Source organism: Phaenicophaeus curvirostris, chromosome 6, assembly GCF_032191515.1.
Source record: "Phaenicophaeus curvirostris isolate KB17595 chromosome 6, BPBGC_Pcur_1.0, whole genome shotgun sequence".
NCBI lineage: Eukaryota > Metazoa > Chordata > Aves > Cuculiformes > Cuculidae > Phaenicophaeus > Phaenicophaeus curvirostris.
In genome coordinates, this window is record NC_091397.1 from 51,972,960 (window position 1) to 51,992,755 (window position 19,796).

The following is a 19,796-nucleotide window of genomic DNA, read 5'->3' on the forward strand; positions in this document are numbered from 1 at the left end:
AGGGCCCAAACTCAGAATTCCTTAGCTTGTTCAAAGGATGGATTTTAGAGTACCAAATGAAAAAGCATGTTTAATTTGTATATTGAGAAGTAAGATTCAAAAAAATGAAAGAGTAATTTGGTAGGTTTTTCACATGTACAGCTTAATGTTTAGAGGAGATTTGAAGCTTGCTTTTCCCATGTCAGATACCGAGTATTGTCTGAAATGTGTTCCGGATAATGTAAATTTACGGGATTCATATCTTTGTCCACACATCACTGTGGAAAAGTGAGACCATTTGCAAGAAAGATCAGGTGCATCAAATGAGAGTTTTTCTTTGGATACTTTTGCAGATTCCTGTAAATGTGCAGCTTGTGAAAGGTGCTCTTCCACATGCTGCACTTCCCATGGCTCCCTGTATTTAGCACTGAGGTCATTGCAGGAGGAGGCACAAGGGGAACTGCATCCAACCATTCTAGAGCAGAGCTTTTAAACTGATCATATATCTGTCCTCTTTTCGGTTTTGTTTTTCACTTCTTCACTAGCAGTACTGCGCAGCAATGGTACAATATTGCTGGTTAGCCCATAGTTCCCATATGCTTTGTGAAAAAAAAGTCTCAGTAAAACCAATCAAAATCAATGTTTGTCCCATTGACTGGATTGTATTGACTTTCTTTTTCTTTCTTTTTCTTCTTTATTTGACTCGCTGAATACTAGAATCCTTTTGTCCATTCCTGAAGAATTTTGTTATAAACTTTTTAAGATAAATGATGTAATAATTTTATAATAACATTTTAAATTTGAAACTTATGATTCCCCTACTTTCTTTATTTGGAATGATAAGCCTTGAGAAGCGTTGTGCTGTCTGATGAATTGCATTTTCAAACAGTATTTCTACATGAAATGTAGAATGTTCTGTCTCTTTAAAAATGCAGTCTCCTCTATTTGCCCTATTAATTGTTGATATGTTGCCATCCACGAGACAAAAATTAGAGCTGTAATTAAATAATCATGTGATGCTCCTTAGTGCCAGTGAGAGCAAACTCATTTTTCCAGGCCCTGATGGTCACTGATTATTGTATTACTACTGGCTTGCTTTATTTTTTTTTAATGGCTCTATATTGCTGGGTTACCTAACCACTGCCCTTCTTTTTAAAATTAAAGGAATTGAAGAACATTAAGTCACTTAATTGGTCAGTGGTCTACAGGGACACAAAGTAGTCATACCGTCTCTGCTTTTTGGTCACTCAATTGGTTCTACTGGGAGAACTACATCAGTGGTGTGGTTGCGTGCCATTTAATTTACACTGGTGTTTTGGCTGGGATGGATGCATATAGGGAATGCCAGGAGAATTACAAAAGGAACAGGGTATTAAAATTCAGAAATGATTAAAATTGAAATAAAAGGATGCTGCTTCTTTGCCAGTACTCTGGCAGTCATAATGACACATAGAGATTAGTTTCCACCTTCATCTTTTCCTTCTTTCTCATTTCCTCTTGTTTATTGTTGACACATTTTCCTTATGTCTCTGCTTCTCAGTGGTTTTTTTTCAGTGTTATATATTCCTACTTTTTCTCTTTCCTTAAGCATGGAGAAGCTTACTTAACCTTATTATAACAATAACAGAATAGGTTATTAATATTTAATATGCACATGATTAAAATTTCCCTCTTAAACATAGGTCAGCTCTATTATTAACTGACATGTTATTTTTCATTAAAAAAATTTTATTCTGCCCTTACGGTTTCTCAAACACCCTTTACTTTGGTGGTGATTTAACACATAATGTTTAGAAAACTGTGTTAGGCTAGTGAAAAAAAAGAACTTACCAGTCATGGATAATCAATTATGCATGAATTCAGATATAACAGATGGAAACTGGTGAGTTAAAGTTTCTCTTTAGCTTCATGATTTTTTTGTTTTGTTTTTGTGACACCTGTCTCTTATGTATAGATAAACATCTAACATAGCATACTGCTTTTCATGCGTCTTTGTGTTTTTTGCTTTTTGGGTTTGGGCTTTTGTTGTTTCTTTTCAGTTTTGTCGGTGTGGCATAAACTCATTTTCCCTTGTTTCTAACTTACTATTTTTAATTTATTTGTCTGCTACTATTTCTATACTGCCTTCCTTTTCTAGGGCTAAATTTTCCTGTGATTAAGCCAGCATTTAATCTTCTAATAAATTACACAATGTCATTTAACCTTAAAATTGTGTCAGCGCAATATTTTAAATTGTATGAGTTTACTTCTGCCTTCAGCTGCTCATGGCCTATAGCGTTATGACATGAAAGCAACAGGGTAGACTGTGGCTGTGCATATGTATGTATGCATATACGCACATTTTTGTGATTGTGACACTTATATAGGCGTTCCCTCCAAAGGCATTAATTAAATTTGTTTCAATCATTTGACAATGAAGCAGATCGTTTTACTGCTTTTTATTAAAGAAGTTCAGTATGGACTGGGCATAATATTTAGTTTGGTCATGGAAGGATTTTCACAGACCTATATTGAGCAAAAAAGACTGTAACCCTTTGTGATATTCCCGCATCAACAACTAATTGGTATTAAGTAAAAGAAGAGCTAAGTATGTTTTCTGTCTTTGCACAAAAAAAAACCCCATAAATCTGAAAGAGCTTTAAGCATGGACTTGGATACAAGGTGACAGGTTTTTTGTGTAATTTATGGCAGTGTATTGGGGGATCGTTGTATTTGAAGGTGTTCTGTGTTTCAGAAACACAGGAGTATGTTGATTTGGACATTACTTTTCTAAGACTGCAATAATTTGGAGCATTTCTTCACCTGGCTCCTCCTGCCTTTGAAGCTGTGTGTTTTCAGATGTGGCACAGAGAGATTTTCCATCTGTATACCTATAAAAGGAAAATTAGTTGAGAGCATGCACAGCATCTTTTTCATGAGCAAAATATTTCAGAATTTCTCATGAGCATCTTACCAACATTTCTGAAGAAAAAAATGGAATAAAGGAAGGAGGTTGTAGTATAATCTGACAGAAAGAAGTTATATAGAAAAGAGATCCTAAGGAAATGAACATGGACACTGTGAAAATAATTAGTTCCAAATGTTATTTCTTCTGTCACAGCTGAAGCTTTGTTAGGAAACTTCATGTGCACGCGTCAGTTTCTTCTCACTCAGCTATTCCTGTGTCAACAAAGAATACAAACCTTTCCCCCAAGTCTTTGTAATAGATTTTATTTCTTGTAACGCAAAAAGTAAATTTTACACACTTATTGAGGCATTTCCTTCTAGTGCTTGCATGAGTATCAGTGAACTATCATAAATATTAACCTTATTTTGCCCTAAAAATATTGTATTCTAGTGGGTTTCCAGCTGCTGCTCTCCACCTCAGCTTGTTTCCATTGTAGCAAATCTAGAAACCTAGTCTGTTTAGCAACTAAATACATTAAATACTTGAACACCTTTTAGTTCATTTTACGGGGTACTTGGAGTAACATTTTGAAGTGATTTGTTTTTGCCTTATGTTGTTTGCATTTAAACTAAGAATACCCTGACACATGTATAAATGACCTTTATCTTATTGACACTGCATATGCTAAGCCTTTTTTATGCTAGTGCCTGAATATTAACAGGTAGCTTGTTCCTTAAAAGAACTGTGAATATTAATAGCTAATTGCTCCTGAAAAGAACTGTGAAAAACTCATTCATTTAGTCTTTGTTATTGTGGAATCATCTGAGTTTGAGATTGGAAAGAGCCCCAGAAAAAAAAGCAAATTCGGCCAAAACCACCAACTTTCAATTTGTTATACACCAAAACCACACATTTTGCATGTATGTTATGTAAAATGAATATTGACTCCTGTCAAGTTTGGCCATAATTAGATGCACCGCTTTACTTAAAAGGTTTTGAACCTTAGAAAAAGTGTAGCAGAACCTGGGCAGAGTTCTGAGTTAACATTGAAACTGGAAACAGGACATTTCATGTGGTTTTGGGTTTCATAATGAAAGTTTGACATAGTTCAAGTCGTCAATCAGTTCTAACCATTTCCTTAGACTTAAACTCTTCCACATTTTCAGTTTTTATCAGTAGATTTTATTCGTACTACCAGGTCAAAAAAAAAGGTGATTTCTTGTCCTGTTGGTGAAGTATTCCTATATAACAAGTCACTGTGGTTTTAGCTCAACAGCACAAACATCTAAGCTCTAGCTAATGCTCGAATAATCTTTCTGTAGTGCTAACCGCAATTGTTCAGTCTGTTTTCTACCATAACATGCAGCTTTGCTTGGGCTGTTAGAAATTCATCCTCACCCAAAATTTTTGGATTAAACTTCTGTATTCCTAAAAGCATCTTATTCAGACACAACCCTAAAATAACTGCTTATCAACCAACTTTTCTTTCAGGTAACAATTATATGCCTGTCTCATGTCTAGGAGTTATCTAGTGCTGTCACAATTAGGGTTTTAACAGGAGACACTCTTTTTTCACCTCCTCATGTCTCACATTAAACCACTAAACATCTTCACACAATAGGCCTAGAAGTTATACTTCTGGGGAGAAAGCTGTGAAATTAGTGACCTACTAAACATACACTTAAGACACAGGTAACTTGGCTGATCCTAAGATGCCAGCTTTCCTCCTTTCTTCTAGCTGCCAAATTGCGTTAAATATTATTACATAAAATTCTGTTGCATTTTGGGGGTGTTTTTGTTCTCTTTTGTGGAAGCAGTTGGCTATAGCTGCCACATGGAAATTACGAGCATGACTCATCAGGGATCTAATCCACTGTTACAAGTGGAAGAGGACATGGTCCACAAAATGTTGTGGGGGTTTTTTTTTAAGTTAAAGCTTTTTTCTGAAATCCATACTCATAAAAGTACTAGTTTATATTAAATAACATATAGTTATTTTTTGTGGTAGTTGCAATGTGGATACACTTAGGAAGTGAACTCAGCTTGTCCACATAGCAGGTAGAGGCTGGGCAACTACAGAGTAAGATTTAGGTGATTAATCCGTTAATATTCATTTCTGTGATCTTTTCTGGAAAAGTGGACACCTGTCTATTACATTTTCAACCAGTTAGGATTTCTTTTGGCAACCAGAGGTGAAAGACACTCTATCCTCAGTAGCAGTCATGTTCACCCTTCACTTAATCATGCCAAACAATTTCATTGGGGTTTACTGTCTAATTTTCTTCCAGCATTTTGCCTCCTCTATGTGACTCATTTGGCAACAAGGAGCAAACTGAAATGACTGTCAGGGTCACATCAGCAAGTGTATGTATTTAGTTCAATTGTACAAGCATCTCAGTCAAAATAGGTGTACAGCTATGAAAGAGACTTACACAGAAACGTGCAGTAGTTTGACTAACTTGTTTCATCCTAAACCACACTCTGCAACTCTATTTTAAGTATAAGATTCCATGATTGAAATACACCGCAGAAAATGTTTGCAGGAGTAAACGAGCCTCGTCACACAGGTAATCAATAGGGAGATGTCTGTTTGTATATGATTTTACACATCTGCAAGCTAGCTGAGACATCCAACTACAAAAACTGCACCATGGGACACAGTGTAGCTATCTGATACTTTCCAAGGGATTTGGGGTCCCTAAACTAATGAGTGTGCTACATGTAGCCATATATGTAGGTTTTTCACCTCTAATAAATATGGTAAGGATAATTTCCTTCACTTATTAAGCAATTAAGTGCAGTTCCAAACAGCTGACTATCATAAGTTAAATATTCATTTTACGTAACTGTTTTAGGACATCATGTGTGAGAGAACACAAACGAGCAAAAATTGCTCATGCAAAATGTGAGAGGGGACAACAGCTTGTGTGTGATGCCTTTCAGTGCTATGAATTTAATTTCATAGCACTTTTGCTTTTTGACAGGCATCCTAACCAGGCTGGGGCAGGTTGCAGTCAAAAAAATCTAGGTTGGTATGTAACTTCTGAGTTCAGTGTGGGGGATGTTGCAGAATGCTGTGATTCACATCGGTGTGCATCAGATTCTTGGGTCGTATGTGAATTGAGATTGACGCAGTCAGGTTGGTTAAAGTGTTTGAGCGGTGTCAGGCAACTATTGTTGTTCAGGGCGAAACAGAGGGGAAACCAGTCTGAGGAAACTGAAAAACAACTTCAGTCAGAGGTGCAAAATTTGTAGGGCCATGGGACTGCGTTCACGCCACAGCAGTGGCTGTGCCAAGGCTTGCACAGATAGATGTGGGAAACGACAGCAGGGCGCATCCTTCCCCTTAACTCACACTTCTGACTAACCCATGCAGCAATTAGGCACAAGCCCACTGGGGAGCCATCCACCTTTTAGCCATAGACGCTTAACCTCAGAAAGCCATGGATTGGTATTTTCATTGCCTTGCTATCCAGCAGTTACCATTACTTGTAGATGCGCAGGGGGGAAAATGCATTCAAACCCCCACCAAAGTGAGTTTTGCAGGAGTCCCGCTAATGTTGCACGACGGTGCATCATCCCCAGCACGGGCTGGAGCTTACGAGTTACCCAAATGGTTGCAGAGTTCTCAGAAGTACGTATGTATAAAACCCAATCAGCCTGATCTCCCCCAAGAAATCTGATAAAAGAGAATATACAGCCATGCTGGTTTTGCTCTGCTGCCAGGTCATTTCTGTTTGTGTTGCACAACAGCCAAGCCTCAAGATTTGGGCCCGTATTTCCTAATTTATTTTGAACAAGAAAAGATTGGAATAGAGACCTTAGGAGGCACCAGGGCAGCATGCCACACTGGAGAATTTGTTTGGGTTTTGTAGCTACTGAAACTGCTGCTCAAGAGTTGATTCACCATGGAGTTGAAAAAAACGCAGTCCAACTTTTTAAGTATTTGTCCTATTTCAACACAACCTAGTGCAAAGTGCATTTATATATCATAAACACAGCGCAACAACTTTATTAAGGATTAATAAGCTTTATTAAGCATATTTGTCGGCTGTACATTCACTAGAAGCTATGAAAAATGTGATGTTACTATTGCCGCATGTTTAAATGATTGCCTGCATATGTATCCACGACAGTATCTATTCATCTCCTGTTCTTTATATATGTTTTTATTATAAATATATTTATTCTAGTGGAACATTTTAATATCAAAGTTGACACAGTGAAGTGCAGATGGGAATAGGTCAAATGAAAATCAGGTATCTGTATCTTGAATTTATTCCAAGTAGTTTGGTATTGATAAGAAAAATCCGATTGTTGTCTATACGTCAAGACACAGCAGTCTTAAGTAATTTGTGCTTTCTAGTCAAAGCAAGTGTTCCACGCGCAGCCTTCCAAGCCTGTAGTAAATACTTTACCAGGCATAAGTGAAGTATGGGAATTGGATTAATCCACGTTGTAGGGAGTTTATAAGGTTTAGTACATATATGCACTTTCAAGAAGAGTTATTTTCCATAACCATTTATCTCAAGCATAGGAACCATATGCATGATTATATAATTAACAGAATATTTGTTTGTCAGTGTTTGGTTAGTGTGCATAATAATATCATTATTAGGCCTTCTGTGCTCCTGTGTTATCAGATTGTTATCTCCCTGCTCCTTTAATTCACTGTCTCTGCTTTTTAAACTAATCACATTGTTTTATTCTGAACATTTTAATGTTTGGGGTTTTTTTTACCATGACGGGAATGGCTTATAAACACCAAAGCAAAAGTCATATCTGTTTTTTTAGTGCCAAATCTTGTTCCAAATCATGTCTTTAAATATCTGCTCTCTTGTAATCAGCTCTGCATCTCTCAAATGATCTTAACTGTCCTTTTCCTCCATCATATTGCAGGCAGCACACTGCTAACTGAAACTCTCTCATCCTTCATGATTTTTTTTCTTCAGCAGTTGGTTTTGCTTGCTGCTTAAGTCTACTCTATCAGGCTTTCCTGAAAAGCATGAAAAAGGATACGTTGATATTTTCCATTGTGCCCACAAAGTTTGAATTCAACTAATTAAAACTGTTTTCCTCCAAGTATTCAAACTTACCTGGAAATAATAATTCTCTCTTATCCTCCCATTTTTTGAGGGTTTTGTTGTTTTGGTTTTTTTTTTTTTTAGAGGAACTGAACAATACTCAATCTATCGTGTTGGAAAAAGACTGGTTTCTAAATAAACAACCTGCTAGACAGTTATCCCTTGATCATATGTTATGGAAGATGTCATCTACATTTTCCCTTGTTTTTCTTTGTGAAACATGTTTCCTTTTTTCTTTTTCCTTTTCAGCACTTTCAGTAACAATCTTAGTAACCATTTTCAGGACGTGCAACATAAGTATAACTTTTCACACGTCCTATGTGTTCCACCTCCACTCTCCGCTTTGAATAATAGTATTATGTAATAATAATGCATTCATTTTCGAGCGTTGCATTTCTTCGCTTCCGAGATTATAATCTTATTTTGTGCATTGCTGAATATGATAAATATTTCATGCATTTCACCCTATTCCCATTTTCTTTTTCCTGCGTGCCCTGTGTGCTCTTTGTGTTTATTTCGGTAAACGTCAGCTTGTTTCTTCACCTAGTCTGGATGCATCGCTTTTGTTTGTAGTTAGTAGTATACGACTAGTGATAATTTTGCTCTTCATGGATTTATCGATTCATGTTTAGGTTGGATGGGGCTTGGGCAGCCTGATCTAGTGGGAGGTGTCCCTGGATTGGGGTTGGAACTGGATAATCTTTCAGGTCCCTTCCAACTCAAGCTATTCTATGATTCTATGTTTTCTTTGTTCAGAGAAAATACTATTTTGTGTATTACACAGCTGGTATTAACCTCCCGCTTGTCTACTTTTGCTGCTGCTTCAAGTTTGCATGTGGGGTTCGGTATGGAGAGTTTTTTGTTGTTTAGTTACTACCCTGAACATTTTGGCTATAAACCTGCCTGTGCGATAATCCGTGTTTCCTTTGCTCGATGATGCAACTTTCCTTTTCGACACCGCGCAGTCAAGCCCCGTGCGTTTTATCAATAAAGGAGTTTTAATTTTTCTCTTATCTCGTCGCTTGTACAAACTTGTTGCTTTCAAGTTTGTCTAGTCGGGTTACTTTCTTTCCAAGTGCATGATGGGAAAGAGTTATGTCCGTCTCACGGTTATTTATTTTTGTCAGTACCTCACGCACCTTCCAGGGGTGGCTCTGGGCCCCGCATCCCGCACCGCTAACCGGGGCGGCGATTTATCGCTCCTGCTGCCTCCTCCCCTCGGCGGGAGCTGGCGGGGCCCGTGGCGTGGATGCTGCCCGACACCAACCTTCACCGCGCCGCCGCTTTTCTCTTATCTCTGTCGATAGCGAAGGCGGAGGGGGGGGGGGGGTAGAGGTAAAACTTCTTCCTCTTCCTCCTCCTCCTCCTCCTCCTCCTCCCCGGGGGCCGCCCCGCGCCGCGCCGCCCCCGTTGCACCTGCCCGGCCGGCGGAGGCTGCGCCGGGGCGGCGTGCCCGGCAGGATATTGTTCAGCCTTCACCCCTCCTCCTCCTCCTCCTCCTCTTCTTCTCTCCCTCCTCCCTCTCCGCCGCCGTGAGCAGCCCCCCCCCCCGCCCTCTCCGCCTCAATCCGCCGCGTGCGCGCGCAGGGGGGCGCGCTGCCGCCTGCGCCGGGCATTGTGCGCGCAGGCACAAGGGCCGCCTCACCCGCGGCCCCGCCGGCTGCAAATTCGTGCGCGCCCGGAAGCCGCGCGCCCTCCCTTCCCACCCCCCCCCCCCCCCCCCCCCCCCGCAACACACACACACCGCCTCCCGCTCACCTACCGGCCCCCCCCCACCGCCTTCCCCGCTGCGGTTCCCCCCTTTGCCACCTCGCTTCTCCCCCTCCCAGCCTTCCCTTCCCCCACGCCTCTCTCTCTCTCTCTCCCTCCTCCACCACCTCCTCCTCCTCTGCCACTTTCTCTTTCCCAGGACGCGTCGGATGATCCGGGGCCGCCGGGGAAGGGCTCCGGGCGGCAGCAGGGAGGCTGCGTCCTCTCTTCTTCTTCTCCTTCTTCCCGTCTCGGGGCTGGTTAAAAAACAAAAACAACAAAAAAAAAAGGCAAAAAAAAAAAAAAAAAGCCGGTGGCCTCGGTGTTATTTTGTATTAAAATGAGGAGGAGGAAGAAGAAGCAGCGGCAGCAGCGGCAGCGAGCGGTAGCGGAGAGGAGGCTGTGAGCAGGGGACGGCGGCGGCGGCGGCGGGAGGAGGAGTGATGAGTCAACTAATAATTTAATGGGGACAGAAACAGAGAGAGAGAAGGGGGGGACAGAGCAGAGCGAGGCAGCTCCGTCCGGGGACACGCACACACACACACACACATCCCTGTAACATCCAACAACAACCACCAAACCGGCCTAAATAACCGTACCCAGCCAGCCAGGGTAACCGAGAATTAAAAAAAAAAAGAAAAAAATAGACAAAAACCCCCAAGCCTACCATTGTTATTGTTATTATTTTTCAATTATTATTGTTTTGATTTTTTTTTTTTTTTTGCTGGCTTGGTTTTTGTTGTTGTTGGCTTTTTGCAACCTTCCTATTTTATATTTTTTTTACCCCTTCTTGCGAGTAACTCTTCTCGGAGTTACCAGATTTTCTTTTTTTTTTTTTTCTTTGCAGAAGCAGAACCAGTTTTTTGCCGGTTTTTTTTTTCTTCTTTTAATAGAGAAGGCTGGGGTTTTTTTAAATTATCATTTCTCCTGGTTTTGGACTCGGAGGGAGTGAAACCTCGTCACTTTTTTGTAGTGGTGGTGCTGTGCCTTGTTGTGTGTGTTTCCTTCCTCCCCCCTGTTCTTTTTCTCTCTCCCCTCCTCTCCCTCTCCCCCCTCACCCCCCTCTCTCGCACAACAGCCCCCGGTAAATGAGAGGAGACAGGTCCTCTCTGCCTTTTTTATTTTTCATTTTTTTTCCTCCCCGGACCGCAAAGGCGAGATTAAAAGTGGCATTTTAGTGCCTTTTCCTGCAATTTTCGCTACACTTTTTTTTTTGCTTTTTTTTTTTTTTTTGCTTTTTTTTTTCTCTTAATCTCCAGTAGCGATCTCTGGGGCTGAGGTTTCCGCAGAAAGTTTGGGGGCTGTTACCGTGTGTATTTTTGCGGAGGGGGAGGGGAACGGGCTCCTTCTGTGTGTGCTGCTCCTCTGGGTGCCTATTGGAGAATAATAGTGTAAGTGACAACCTAGAAGTAGACTTTCTGCTCTTCACACTGGATAGAAAAGCTGCCTTTTTTTTTTTTTTCTTTGCCCCTTTTTTTTTTTTAAATAACCCCTTTCTCACTTGCTCCTGTACGCATTGATTTTATTTTTGAAAGGGTAGCCAGACTCAAGTCACCCTCCACCTCAATTTAAACCTGCTACTTTATTTTATTATTATTATTATTATGAATTCCTCGTTTTGAAGCGCTACACTTAGCTGATCAATTTGATCTTCAGCTCCTTCTGCCGTTGCTAAATCTCGAAAACTGGCTCTCTCAAAAGATATTTAATCTGGTTTTTGTCCATTGCCATTTTTGCTCATGGCTACTCTGTTTCTCGCTATCTATTTTTACCCCTCCCTGCCTAGGGGAAAATAGCATCAAGGGGGGAAAAAAAAAAGAAAAGAAAAATTATATTGGGGGAAGTCTCAGGTCTGCTGCCCCCCCCACCCCTCGCTCCCCCCCTCCGAAAAGGGGGGGACCTAGAAAACATCAGTCTTGAACTTCTTCCTCTTCAAGAGCTCGGGCTGCAAAGGAAACCTCCTTTGTTTTTGTTATTTATATGCTGTCAAGTTTTGAAGTGGTGAGTTTCGGGTCGGTTTTGCTAATTTCACTCAGAAAACTGCAGTGTTTCTGTTTCTAGATAAGTACTTTGCTTCTTTGTCTCTTTAAAAGGTCACAGGGAAAGCTTGGCCTGGATTGCGAGAGCCATATGGAATGGATAAGTGCGGAGCCTCTCTTAAATGTGATTATGGGTCTTTATGGGGGAGGGAGGGAAGAGGAGGGGAAAGGCATGGGGAGGGGGCTGATTCAGGAGGAGAAGAGAAATAAACCGGCGGCCTTACATCGCGACAAAAGGAGATACCACACAGACTCTCATTCAGAAATTGCGCGGTGTGCCCGTACGTGTACGCTGGCTCTGGGAAACTGTGCCTTGAAATCGTGCTCTTCTCTCCATGCCTGTGCTGAAAAGCTTGTAGTTGTGAGAGATGCCTAGATGTGAAACCCGGGGAAACTCTTTGCCTGCAACCGGCGGAGATGATAGTTCTTCCCTGCAACCCTCTCCCTGGGCAGGCCAGGCTGGTTGCTCCTCATCACTATTCCAGACTGAGGTTTCAGTGAACTTTAGCCTTGGGCATGGAGTTTAAATGAGTAAATTAGGTGTTTTATGTGCATGTAATTTTGCTTTGTAACATAAAGCTTTTTACAAGATGACTAAGAGGTGAAAGGATGCCGATGGGTGGGTATTCTCAGGCCAAGCAAAAATGACCCATTTGGTGTTTTCGTTGTAGTCACTGTATTAACTAAACTGTGATCTATCACTTATATTTACTGTACGTGGTGTAGTGCGATTCTGACTCATGATGACTAGATACTTTTTGTAGCAAAGAATCTCGGTGCCTTAGAGTACTCCTGAAGTTGCCAAAAGTGACAAGGATTTTCTTGTTCGAGGCTTTTTTGTTTTGTTTTACTCTTCCCACCCCCTCCTTTTTTTTTTTCCTCCTTTTTTTTGTTAATCCTCTTATTCGTGAAAGAGACTAGTCTCAGAAAAGCAGCCTTATAGTATGTTAGCATCATCAGAAACATCGGGAGATGTTAACGATTTGAGTCTGTGATTCTTTGCTTAGGCTGCAGTGAACACAGTAAAAACGATCTTTACGGAAAGTAGCTAAAGTAGATGCATTTACTGTTAATGAGACACGCGATATAAAACAGGGGAACAAGATGAATGGTATACCTTAGGCTGTCACCTTACAGCATGAGGAAAAATAGTGATTTTCTGAACTTCAGCTATTCAGTGGCATTCTTGAGGTTTCTTCACCATATCAGGAAAAGTAGCATGGTTTTTAAACAAAAAAAAAATAGTTTACAGAATTGTCATTGGCATATATACTGACAACACTGAAGTATGTATAAAAAATTCCGAGATGTTTAGGCTTTAGTAGCTTTGCTATGAAATGTGCAGAAAATATATTGAATTACTAGGCAACTGAAAGAAAGTAGCAATTATCAGATTCACACCAGTCTTTCAAAATGTGACTTCCCCAATATTAGTATTTGTACTTGCTAATGTAAATACTAGTTCATAAATTAATATCTAGTCCTCTGTCTTGAGTGATTATATTATATACATGATTGTCAGTCACACCTTTCTCAGTCAGGTAAGGTAAAATGCCTAACAATCACAACAGTACTGATGAATGAAATCATAACCAGAAAGATATCTCTGATCTTAGCAAATTTGTTTTGTTATGTTTTTTCTTGTATACTTGGCAAAACAGATTCTGATGAGTGACAAAAATCCTCAAAACTTACTCCGTTATGTTCTAGACTTGGGAGATTTTTAATGATTTAACTGGAATTGTTATTCATGGACAGGGGTTTCAAAAGTTTGTGAAAAGGGAAATAAAGCATGCTAACATATACCTTTTCTTAATTTGCTATTGAAATGACTTCTGGAGTTTGGGTTCAAATAGCTGTGCCAGCACGTAACTTAGCATCACCCAGGGTTGGCTTTTTTAATACATTAAGGGGTTTGAAAAGTACTGTAGAAATTGTGGGTATTTTTTTCCAGCATTATATGTTGTCAGGTGCTACCATCTCATCTCAGTTATTTTTCTTAAGTAAGTAAACTACTCCATTTAACACTTCATTCTTAACATCTGAAAAATTTCATATGCATATTTTTAACTTTTCAAAAGTTGATAAACTCTGTGTACTATTGGTTAGGGAACTCAAATGCAGCCATCTCCCGCCACTGCTTTCCAAGTTAAATGTTAAATTCCCTCCTGACTTTTATTTTTAAGGGGGAGAGGAGCTGTAAATGGATGGTATTCTATATCTCTAATAAATCTGTTGCTCCGTCAACTAAAGTTTTAGCAATCTCTCTATTGTTGAGCATCCATTTTTTTAATCAAGTGGATTGAGAAATGTTTCGCTGGAATCCTTTTTTTTTTCTGTCTGTCTACCTCTTATCAAAATAAAACCACCCAGAATTAATAATGGACCTTTCAGTGAGATTTGTAACAATAGCTGTGTTGGAGCACATACCTTCACAGTCATCATCATTTCTGAGTCTTAGTCTCTGTCAGTTTTAGTGGAATATCTCTGAAGATATGTTTTTAAAGGGGCACTCTAGTTGGCTTTTAAAAAATAATTCTACCTGATTATGATGCGATCTCTCTGTAAACTGGGGTATGAGGTTATTTTTGGAGAATAAGTTTGTTTCTTTTTTTAAAAATCTACTTTCTAGTTAAAATAGTTATTTATTCTTCTTTATGAGCTTAGGGTACATATATCTTTCTCTCTGTACATGTACAGGCTGTATACGTATACATATGCGCACACGTGTACAACATATATATTTTTTTTTTTTTTTGAATCATGGCAGGTGATCTTTAGAGGCGGGACTGAGTATGGATCATTTGAACGAGGCAACTCAGGGGAAAGAACATTCAGAAATGTCTAACAATGTAAGCGATCCGAAGGGTCCACCAGCCAAAATTGCGCGCTTGGAACAGAATGGGAGCCCATTAGGAAGAGGAAGACTTGGAAGTACAGGAACTAAAATGCAAGGAGTGCCTTTAAAACACTCTGGACACCTGATGAAAACTAATATTAGAAAAGGTAACACTTTTGATAATTCTGCATTAGAACAATACGATTTGTAATATTTCGGGGGGAGCATATTTTGCAGACTTTACTTCATTTATATTTAGGGAATCAATCTCCATTGTATAATACTATATATTCCCAACTCTGATATAAATCACATTTGGGAAATGTAAGCTTCATGCTTGGGTGGAGCATCTTGTTTTACAGGGTGGAGTCTGATTTTTGTTAAGGTAAAGGCTAGCTGCCCTGACTAAAGCAAATTCCTATACTGAAATAGGAGTAATATAATGTATTAATTCTTTGACTAAGTGTTGGGCTAAGAAATGCAAAAACGTGTAAGGGTAAAAACCGAACCCCCAAAACAAATTCTTGCCTTTCCTCTTAATGATGGTCCAAGCTTGGAAGGGCAGCAGTATTTCTATAAAACTTGCAAGATGGTTTGAAGGAGAGAGTGTAAATCTTTAAGTATCACATTGGAAAACTCATTTATGATGTCAATCTTCGCAGTTTATTTTCTTAAGTACAATTCATTATTGAACAATGAACAACTTGGGTGTCATATTTTTCAGTGGCTGGTTTGCTGTAATTAGACATTTACACAAGGAAAAAGAACATTTAGAATCATTGATGTTTGTATATGGATTGCTTTTATTTGCATTGAAAATACCTTTAATGGACAATATCTATAAATTTTGCTTATCAAAATGTGTGAGTCTTCTTGACCATGTCCTGCAGGCTTGCTAGTTTTAATCAAAATATGCTGCGTGTAATTCGGTATTTGTTTTAAAGCAGCCTCTGCTTTTCTCAGTATAATAGGTGTATGTTTATAATCCAGATTTTTCTTGCATTTGCTAAGCAAAGTGCAAAATGCAACCAAGACTATTAAATGCACAAAGTTAGAAGGCAGAGGAATTTCATTGTGTCTGATGCATAACATTTATCATACAATCATTTATTTTTTCCTCGGTTTGGCGAAAACAAAGAATATATTGATCCTGAAATGAACAGACACAGCAGTCCGTATTGTTAGATCTTTATCTATTAAAAATGGAAAACCAGCACTTCAGCAAATTCTTTGGCCTCTGCTCGTGATTACCCTATTTATTGATTGTTTGCCAAGAATGTATGCATCTTAAGAAAGCCAGGGTAAGAGCATTAAAAATATAATTTATTACGGCTTTTCAAGCAGAGTGCATTAATATTGTACAGTGAAGCAGTGGGGCTGTATAAAAAGGACTTTCTGACGCCTGCAAACATATAAGTTCCATAAATTCCTAAATAGGAGATTTCAGCTGTCTCTGGTATTATGTGATATTTGCACAGCAAACTTTAATGCCAGGACAGTTTTAGACAAGGATTCTACAGACTTCACTGCTCCTTATGGCAGACGTGCTGTTTACACAAACTCGTAAACCTTCAGCAAAAGCTCTAACACTGCCTTCAGGTTTAAATCATGCTGTATTTTTAGCAGCGAGCACTGACCAGTGCTCTCCCCTTTAATACTAGAAGGTTATGAAGTTGCTGCACTTGGAGGTCTTGCCAAGTGCTAGCAGGAGTGATCAGCCAGCTGAGATTGTGCTCTCCTGTATAACATTTTTCACATTAACAGAAGGACACTAGTGACAGTTTGCTAAAAGATTTAGTGGCTTGATTTGTAGTCAGATGATACCTGTGTCGCACTACAGAGATCCTCCTCTGATAATCTACGCTGTACATCAAAATTTGGCCAGGAGATTCTCCCGTGTTGTTTAAAGTAGCACATTTTCCAGAAGGGTGCAACTCACGAGACCGTGTACTTGGCAAAAAGTGTGCTGATATGCAGCAAAGTACCTGTGCATTTTAAGTCTTGTGTCTGATGATATCTTAATTTGTAGAAACTGATAAGGGAAAAAACAAATGTTTTTTAGCTGGTTTTGAGTGTATCTGTACTGTTTTTTAAAATGAAGCTTTGTTTTCACTGTTAGTACCTGATGATAAAATGCAACTACTTAAGAATTTTAAGCCTTACTCCGAGTCAAACTGTACTAGGTCAAGCATCAATTGTTAGAGCCTGGAAGGAAAAAAAAAACCAAAACACAGTACATTTTTTCAGATGAAGCGTGTATGTGTTTTAGAAAGCTGTCCACAGCTTAATTAAAACCAATGAAGAAATTGCCAATTTGCATGTACTGGTTTTGCTTTGGTCTTCTCTCCCTTCCTGACCAGTCTTACTTAGATTTAAAAAAAAAAAAAAAGACAAAAAAAAAAAAAGGCTTCTTCCTGCACTACATAAATATTGGCAAGCTTTTAGTCTTGTCTTTCATGCTGAGCCTATTGGGCAAACTAGAGTGATTTTGTGAGCTTTTCCAAGCGAGCCTGAAGGGGTTTGTTTGCCAGAGATTGACTCTCTGGTGAACAGATGTATTTTAAATATACGTGCTTAAGAGGTATCTTTTTTATCGTGATTTCTTGCTATACGTTAGAGCACAAATCAGCAGATGTGGACTTAGAGCATGTATCTATTGTCAAGAATAAATCTTCTTTCTTTGACTACAGTACGCCTGGTGCACCTTAGCAGGTTAGGAAGTTTCCGTAAGTCTAGAGGGCAGTGGTTAGAAAGGCATTAACATTGTAGGACTAATTGGAGTTCCTGGGTGCCCTGTTAAAATAACCCTTGTCATCATTTATGCTAAAGATGATACCCCTCTGGCAGGCTGCCATAAGACAGTTCTGTACATCTGCTTTTAACCCTTTTGCTTTCCTACCATTAAGAGATCATAACCTGTGCTCATGGGGACAGCAGGACCGGACCAAGGCCTAAAGCTGTGGGTCCGAGGTCATCGTGTCATCCCCATTCATCTGAGGCTAGGAGGGATTTTTACGAAGTCTAGAGGTCTGATTGCCAGAAGAGACTTTGTCCCTAGACAAGCTTGGGTCATTTGTTACTTTTCTGTCTGTTGTCACAAGAGAGGAGGGGAGGGAAAACCAAAAAATTGCTCAATATTCTGTGCTGGGTAGGGAAGGGTTTGCCCTGTGATGCTACAAAACTAGAAATTAATTATTACTTTCAGACATACCAAAATAGAAATGAATACCAGAAATGTGGAATGTAAAGTGCAGGAGGTAACAAAAAAAAAACCAAACAAAACAAACCAGCCTGAACTGCAGGTACACTTCTTAAAATGGCATTGAAATCATGGTTTGTTTCTTAAAGATGCGAGTGAAAGTAGTGCTCAAGTGCACTCAGTGAATGAAGCACAAATTAGTATTAACTTTTGCCTTGTTTCCTTATGTACTCTTTTCAGAGTGAATGTATAAAATGCAAGGTGATTTGTTGTTGATGTTGAAGGCAATTAAATATTTTTGGCAGGACTAAGAAAGTTTTAATGTTAACGAACAAAATTATGTGGCTGGTACTAAAATGGCTTACAGTGAAGACATCTGCAGTACGTATTTAGGTTCTCATGCTGCCTGCTACTCACAACAAATCAGGCAGGACAGAGAGAATCAACTTCTCTTCAGTCAACCTTGTTATTTCCATAGAAGGTAATTCTTTAATCTGTATCCGATCAAGCAAGGTAAATTTGTATTTTTGCTTTTCAGAGAGATGTATGTTTTGTAAAACTTTCTCTTTTTTGGGGAGGGTGAGGGAAAAGGACTCGAGGAATATGTTTATCAGATATTTGCGATGATTCTTGGTGCCTCCTGTGCCTGTTTGTACAGGTTTTATTTACATAATGCTGTATAGACCCACCTACTCTATTATAACTCAACTTTAATGCATTAAATTTATTTTTTTAATAGGAAGTATGCTTCCAGTTTTCTGTGTAGTGGAACATTATGAAAATGCCATTGAGTATGATTCTAAGGAGGAGCATGCAGAATTCGTGTTGGTGAGGAAGGATATGCTTTTCAACCAACTGATTGAAATGGCATTGCTATCACTTGGATATTCTCACAGCTCTGCAGCCCAAGCAAAAGGTAAATAAGATTACGAAATTGTACGATGAATTATGTTTGTTTGTGAGGTTTTGGGGGAGGGGCAGGATTTCTTTCAGGAATGCAATGCAGGTTTTATTTCTTAAACTTCTTGCAGATTCTGTCTCTGTATTATTTTTTCCTTAATGTATTTTTGTTAAGTTAGTGCACATTTTGTTTGTGGGCAATGTGGAGGTAGATTCTTTTTATTTTTTGTTTAAAGAAAAAAAAAAAGACTTCAACTGAATCATTAGTATGCTTATTGACCTTAATAATCTGCTCCACTGAGGATCCACAAGGAAGTGTAAAGCATATTTGAGCAGATGGACTGTTGAGAGTCAACTTGCATTTATGACTGAATATCCAGCTCTGTTTCTTTTATTTTGTTCCTGATGATTTTATAGACTGCAAAGTGTTTTGCTTTTTTTTTTTTTTTTTAAACTACTCAGTCCTTGCATTGCAAAATCCTTTCTGATTTTTGAAGAGGAATGCTAACAATTATATTATGTCCTATTGAGTTAATGGGAAATTAGGAAAATACATTTCTATACATATTAAAAAATCTTTGCTGTAATGCATTTGTATAATTTCATAACATAGATAAAACATATCCTTGGTGGTGTGGAGGTGGGTTTTTTTTGAGGGGTGTTCTTTTGTTTTGCAAGATTTAAGAGGCTAGAAACAAAGGTGGCGATCTTGTTAAAATCAGACATTTCTTTTGCCCCAAGGAATTAACAGGTAAATTACTTTTTCCCCCCCCACCCCCAATTTTCCCTGTCCTTCTTGCCCACTCCCTCTCCCCTCAAAACATAAAAATCCCGCAGGGCTTATCCAGGTTGGAAAGTGGAATCCAGTTCCACTCTCCTATGTGACAGATGCCCCAGATGCTACAGTAGCAGATATGCTGCAGGATGTGTATCACGTAGTCACACTGAAAATCCAGTTACACAGGTAAGTTGCATACCAGTTCTGGGACATGAACTGTTACTTGTCTGCTCTTACTGTTAATATTGCTTGTATTTAATTCTCACTGTGCTGTGTGCTGAAAGTACAAAGGCTTATCTAAATTTCTTTTTAGTTACTTTAATTCTTCTTTAACTTAGAGTA

At 39.1% G+C, this 19,796-nt stretch overlaps 1 protein-coding gene across 8 annotated transcripts in view; it reads left to right on the forward strand.

Annotated features, from left to right (window-relative positions):
• The window catches only part of SATB1 (SATB homeobox 1), a 91,843-nt gene that overhangs the window by 6,617 nt on the left and 65,430 nt on the right, over positions 1–19,796 (forward strand). For 4 of the 8 annotated variants that reach the window (XM_069860173.1, XM_069860177.1, XM_069860179.1 and 1 more), the window contains exons 2-4: positions 14,509–14,744; positions 18,516–18,692; positions 19,514–19,640. In XM_069860173.1, the coding sequence (XP_069716274.1) occupies positions 14,534–14,744; positions 18,516–18,692; positions 19,514–19,640 (515 nt within the window). In that variant the 5' untranslated portion in view covers positions 14,509–14,533. Of the gene's footprint in view, positions 1–11,549; positions 11,701–11,792; positions 11,863–12,001; positions 12,020–14,508; positions 14,745–18,122; positions 18,258–18,515; positions 18,693–19,513; positions 19,641–19,796 lie in introns of those variants that run through there. The other 4 variants (XM_069860175.1, XM_069860174.1, XM_069860176.1 and 1 more) reach the window with 4 other exon arrangements.